This window comes from Oryctolagus cuniculus, chromosome 14 (assembly GCF_051225735.1).
Source record: "Oryctolagus cuniculus isolate XC-2025 breed Fujian yellow rabbit chromosome 14, ASM5122573v1, whole genome shotgun sequence".
Classification (NCBI taxonomy): domain Eukaryota; kingdom Metazoa; phylum Chordata; class Mammalia; order Lagomorpha; family Leporidae; genus Oryctolagus; species Oryctolagus cuniculus.
The window spans coordinates 30,190,211-30,196,469 of NC_142880.1; the positions used below are offsets into that span (position 1 = coordinate 30,190,211).

At 50.7% G+C, this 6,259-nt stretch overlaps 1 protein-coding gene across 2 annotated transcripts in view; it reads right to left on the reverse strand.

Annotated features, from left to right (window-relative positions):
• EFNA5 (ephrin A5) overlaps window positions 1-5,835 on the reverse strand; it is a 308,508-nt gene extending 302,673 nt beyond the window's left edge. For both annotated transcript variants that reach the window (XM_051853591.3, XM_002713956.6), the window contains exon 1: window positions 5,556-5,835. In XM_051853591.3, the coding sequence (XP_051709551.1) occupies window positions 5,556-5,680 (125 nt within the window). In that variant the 5' untranslated portion in view covers window positions 5,681-5,835. The remainder of the gene's footprint in view (window positions 1-5,555) is intronic.
• Between the last annotated feature and the right edge of the window lie 424 nt (window positions 5,836-6,259).

Consider the following 6,259-nt stretch of genomic DNA (forward strand, 5'->3'; position numbering starts at 1 on the left):
TTAAGTCCCAGTGCTACAGAATTACTCAAAGCAAACTCAAAATATAGAAGGTCGAGTTATACCTTTCTAAGAAAGTATTAAGCAAATGAGTTTTACTGGGGGAGGGGGGGACCACTAAGCAATAAACCAAATGCTATCATACACAGATCATTCATCCTTAACACACTGCTGTGCCGTGTGCAGTTCATATTCCAATGTGTTCTCTCCCTCAAGGGTAGATTCTTTTGGCATCCACTTCTCCCAAGCTAGCAAAGGCCAGGCCTTCTGCAGGAATGACTGTATCCACTCACTTTCCAAGGCAGCCAAGGGGAGGAAGGAGGTGCTTCTCTTGGGCTGTCCCTACCCAGCAGGACATCAGGCCAGGGGGGACAGAACGCGCTGAAATGCCTGTGCAGGGGCACTGGGCAAGATTCAATGGCAGGAAAGTCAGGAGGTTAATTTGTCCCTGGGGACCTAAGAGTGCCTTCCAATCCTGACCCTTCTCAGCCTTCAAAGGCAAAAGTCTTCAAAGCCACTGACCATCAGCTCCAACGCACGGGACAAGGTATCCGCTCATTGAGTCCATGCTTTCCTTAATACCGTGCAAGTCACCAAACACTGCAGTAGAACTTCTACAGACTCTCTCTGATGCTTTTAATCACAAGTCCTTTACTGCTGCTGGTCTCACACTGGAAATGCCAAATTAGACCGAACTGTCCCAGGCAAGTGCGCCTGGGACAGCACTGATGTTCCAAGCACCTAAAACACATGGACGGTGGACTGTTTTGGAGTTTCTTATAAATACACGAAGTGGCTGGAACGTAACATCTCAATAACCAAGCCTACTTTCCAAAACGCTAGGGAATACTGGTCAAAAAATAGGAACCGTGTTTCTCTTTTACAAATTTCTGGATTTCTAAAAAAAGGGAAAGTTCACTCTAGGTTTTCTGTAAATGGATAAGCATGAAAACATAGGCTTTAATCTAAGTCAAACTGCTGTACCATTATCCTGGTGTTTACAAACACTACGATTTCAAAATATCAAAATAATAAAATCAACCCTAATACATCTGATAAACTCACATTACAGTGAGGCTCAGAGTGAGTGGAGTTCAGATGCTAAAGAATATCTTTTACTTGGAGAACACTTCTGCTTCCAAAATCTAAAATAAATGCTTAACCTTTCACAGCGAAAGGAAATCCTTTACAAGTTTGGTGATAATGCAACCCCCAAGTTTCCCTTGCCATCTTGCCTCACAACATTTTTTTTTTTTTTTTTTTTTGCATCTGAATCATGTGGGTGTCATGTATTTGTCAGTGAAAAGGCACGGTGTCGATATACTGGTATACAGATATCAAAATGATGATGGTTCAGACTTTTAAAAATGAAGCCAGTGAATTTTGAAAGAAGAAAAATACTCAAGGGAATATGATTGGGGGAAAAAAAATGTTAAGATTTCTCTCTACTTAGCTGAATACAGATGACCCGCTCTGCTAGAGGATTTGGGGGTGGTGACCTAGAACTCAACTTACTTTCACAACTCTAAGATTACATGTTAACACAACTAAGTGGTGGCAATTACCCACTACTCCAAAATGAAATGTTTCATTTAAGGTACCTACAAGAATTGAAAAAGTCCAAGGAAAACATCTAATTAGGTTAAAGTTTAATAAATCCTTGATGAATGACACAGATATTTTTCCCCCTTAAGAAAACAGACTTTTACAATGATGGTATGGAAACCTTATCAGAGAAAGAAGCTCCAAGGGAACAAACACAACTTCCTAAAAGCGTGTTGGCTACACGTGCACTTGCCTCGGGATTATTTTATTATTGTCCCCATAACGCCAACCAGTAGGAGATACGTTTAATTACGCTAGCACCATTTTGGCGAATGGTGAAAAGAATCCAAGAAGCGCTTTTCAGTATACACACCACACAGTGCAGAAAGGCATGCTCTTCTGGGGAGAACCAGACTGTTCCTAGCAAGCTTCAATGAACAGGCATGCTCTTAACACTCAGTCCGCTATCTCTACAGGCAGAGCTATGCAGGAGAATGTAACAGCAGTTCTTAACTAAAAGTCTACTGTTGCTACTGAAAAGCTTTTTGTATCCTTAAAGAAATTAAGGACAAATAAGTGTATCTTCCTTGGATCTTCATGTTCATGTCTCCCTAATACTGACATTTCAGTTCAGAATTCAGCCTAACCTAAAAAGGAGCTTTCTATTATCCACACTTCCAGGTGAAACACATACAAGTTTTCAAATTTAGAAATACGGCGGACACCTTGAGGGAAATATTATCATCCAGGAGTTCCATTCAGCCTGATAGTTCTCAGTTGTGATTTCATCAACTCGTGCCAACTCAAACCATAAAATCACTGGGGTCCACCACCCAATATGTACTGGTGAGGACTAAAAAGCTACCAGCATTTAAAAACTGAATATCCACTTCCCAGAAGTGAATACCTAGGAACATAGAATCTAATGTTCCTAATATAAAGCTATTCTGACAGCAAGTCAGTTTAATAATTTTTTTCCTGTGAATTTAAATGTCTAGATGCTTAAGGTGTCAAAAGAGAGGCAATAAAGCAACTCAGGGTGGCAGAAAAACTCCTATGGGCTGCAGAAGCCACTTGGAACACAAGTTACACAGGAAAATACTCCGTGATGCAGGTATATGTAATTCCAGTGTTACCCAAATAGAATCTCAAACTTAATTTATTAGTACCCAGTAAAGCACCTTTACTTCATTTAGAAACAGATTCCATTATTATCTATCAGCTTTATGTAGCTACTGAGCTTTTCTTCTGAGAAAAATAGAAAGTCTGTTTAAGTTGCAATTAAAGTTGGCTACTTGTTTTCAAAAGACTTAAGTCCTTTGACCTTATTACTAGGAAAATCTCCACAGGTCCCTACATAAAACCAAAAGGCACAGCTAACTCACTTTACAAAATGAATACATGCATGATGAGGGGACAATGTGGAACTATGAATTGGTCAAATTCCGTAAACCCATGTAGGGTAAGTTTTCTGAAATATTCCCAATCTTTTGGGAACAACTTTTATTTTTAAGTACTTACTTTTCATTTGGCCTCTTTTAAATTACTTCCAAGTTTACTTTTTTTCCTTAATGCATCAAGAAAGTATGATTGAATTAAACATTTCAGGGGTAAAACTGCTTTGAAAGGATAAGTTTGTGATACCACCGAGCTAAAATGCCTTCATAAACCCCAAAGAGTATGAAATATCAGAACTGAGTCTCCGGGGGGTGAGGAAGGTCTTTTGGTTATTATGAAAGTGATAATGATCACACAGTAAAGCATCTCGACAAAGCTCAAGTGAGAATACTGACTTAAGGCTGTATGTTTGGAGTTTTAAAATTCTGTAGATGAACTTTGCCTGGGCAGGTTCGGAGCCACGGGGGCACCCTGAGCAGGAGGGTGTTCTGCAGGGCAGATTTATGAAAAACATGACCTGTGACAAAAATCAATGAGCTAATCTCAAACCAAACAACAGTATCAAAAGCATAAAATAGAGATAACCTCAGATAAGACATCCACGAACTAACTCAGACTATAGCACTACAGGTTAAGGGGGTTTGGGTGTTAAGGTAGCCCGTGAGGTTGGTTCTGCTGTAACCCAAAAGAGACTGAATGCCCAAGTAGAAAACACCACGAGGAAAGACGACAATGGGACAAGTTCCGGGTGGGAGCGCAAAGGCAAGAGCAGAATGTCCCAAATGCAACCGCGCGGTTCACCGTTGCTTTATTCGACCGGCGCTCAAGTTTAGAAACAGACATTCCTCTTTTTCATATATGCTGTCTAATAATGCCCAAAAGGGAATAAAAACCAACCGACATAATGAGCCTTGCTTTTAACACCATCACAACTGGAAAGCTTGCTCTATTTGCTCTGTCAGCTTTAATAAAAGACATCTCCCCCGGCAGCCCGGGTTCTCTTCTCTCTCCCTAATAGTGGTAAGTGGCAGGTCAAAGAGGAAAGAAAGGGCTTCCCGCTCCCTGCCACCCACCTCCAGGACACTTTGGGGTGATTTTTTTTTTTTTTTTTTTTTTTGCACGCCAAACTCGAAGGGACCGCTCCACTCCTGCCAGGCGCCTGCGTTTGGGACCAGGGCGACCCGGGTTGACTGCCCTAACAGCCAGAGCGGGGGACTGACTGCTCCCTCTCGGGTCGACAGCTCGGGGACCGCACCCGGGGAAAACCTTCATCCGGGCGAGCATTGCGCGCCCGCAAACCGAGCGGAGGCTGGAGGCCAGCGCTGGGGGCCGTAGCGGACGGCAGGACCGGAGGCGCCCAGGCGCGCGGCCACCACAGGCGCACCTCTCGGCCTCCCGCCTCTCTCCTCCCACCTTCCACTCCAGTCCGGGGTAAAAACCTGGGATGGTAGGGACGGCCACACTATTTCCCTCCTAGGCGGGCCCCCCAGAGCAGCCCGCAGCAGGAAAACCGGCTTCTGTCCCGGGGAAGCCGAGCTATCCGGGCCCGGCGGGGCCGCCCGCTGCGCACAGAAGCGCTCCGAGCCGCGAGGGGTCCGCCGACGCCGGGGATAACCTCTGTCCACCCCACTTCCAGGGTCCGAGAACACTGCACGTCCGCTGCTGGCCGGGGTCCAGCACGCGCGCCTGGGCCGCCCCGGGCGCCCATCTCTGGCCTCCCGCGTACCCGGCGGGCTTCGGGGACGCCGGCAGAAGGGTGCCAGGTAACCGCACAGCGTTCTCCGGCTCCGCACCGCCAGGCCGCGGGCGCAGAGCTCCCACCGCCCGGCTCGGCCAACTCTGCAGCTCGCTCCTCACCCATGACGTAACCCGGCATTAGCTCAAACTTTCTGGCACCTTGAACCCACCGGGTGGGGCGGGGGGAGGCAGAGCCGGAGGTGGCGGAATCCCCTCCGCTGCCAAGCGCGCCAGGCCCACACAGACTCGGGGCCGAATGAATTCCTCGCAGTTAAAGAGGAAAATAAAAACCTAAAGCTTCCGCTTCCCAGCCCCCCGCACTTCCCCCAGCCCGTGCGCTCTCTGCGCGCACCGGGAAAAGACAGGGTAAAAATTAAAACATACACACATACGCACACACACACAAAGAAAAAAAAAAAAACTTTGGGGATGTTTGGCGGGTTCTCCCCGCAGCCCAGGCGCACGCACGCTCCGGGCGGGAGCTGTGGCGGAGCAGACCCGGGGCTCCCGGCGCCCAAGCCCGGCACTTGGATGCTGATGCCGCCGGCCGGCCAGCCTGCCCGTGCCGGGAAGTGCCGAAGTCCCAACTCCTCGGCTCCCGCCCTTTTCCGAATCTCCCTGCGCCCTAACAGACAGCGACTCCGGGCAGCCTCGGGGACACCCAGGGGCACCCGGCCTTTCCGCGGTGGCTTGCTTAACAAAGAGGGGCGCGACGGGTGCGCTTCCCACGGGCGGCTCCACGCCAACTGCGCCCGGGTGAGGCAGGCTCCGGGGTGCGCGCGGCCGGCGGCTGGTGCGCGCCGGTCCCCGCCGCCGCCGCTCCTTCCGCAGGGCTCCGAGCCCGGGTAGCCCCGACTCTCCGTCCCCCACCGCCTTACCTGGGGTTGCTGCTGTTCCAGTAGACTGCGTAGCGGTCGGCGACGGCCTTGGAGCCCGGGTCCTGGCAGAGCACACACATCCAGAGCACCAGAAACAGCAGCGTCAACATCTCCACGTGCAACATCACGCCTGGCCAGCGGTGGAGCCCCCGACGCGCCACTCCGGGGAGAGAGCAGGGATCCGGAGGGAGGGAGGGAGCGAGGGCCGGCGGGAGGAGGGAAGGGGACGGAGCGAGCGAGGGATTGAGCGAGCGGACTCCAAATAAATATGAATAAATAAAAATGAAGGGGGCGAGGTAGGACAGGGGCGCACACCAGGCTGGGGAGGGGTGAGGGACCGAGAAGAAAAGGCGGTGAAGTGGCGGGGGTGGGGGATCCAGACAAACTCGCACCCCCACTGGAGGGCTGGGGAGGAAAAAGGACTCGCAAGATGGAGAGAAGCGTGCGCGCGTGTGTGTGTGTGTGTGTGTGGTGTCTGTGCGGTGGCGGCGGCGAAGGCGGGGGAAGGGGTGCTGCGCGGAGTCTCGGGCGGCGGCAGCGGCGGCGGCGGGCTGGTCAGCCCGGGAGAGGGAGGTGAGTGCCGGGCCGGGCGGCGGCGGCGCAGGCGGCGCAGGCGGCGCAGGTCGGGGCGGGCGGCGGCGCGCGCTGCACAGTCACCGGGAGTTGCGCGCCGCGGCCGAGGGGAGACATACACCGGCCCGCCG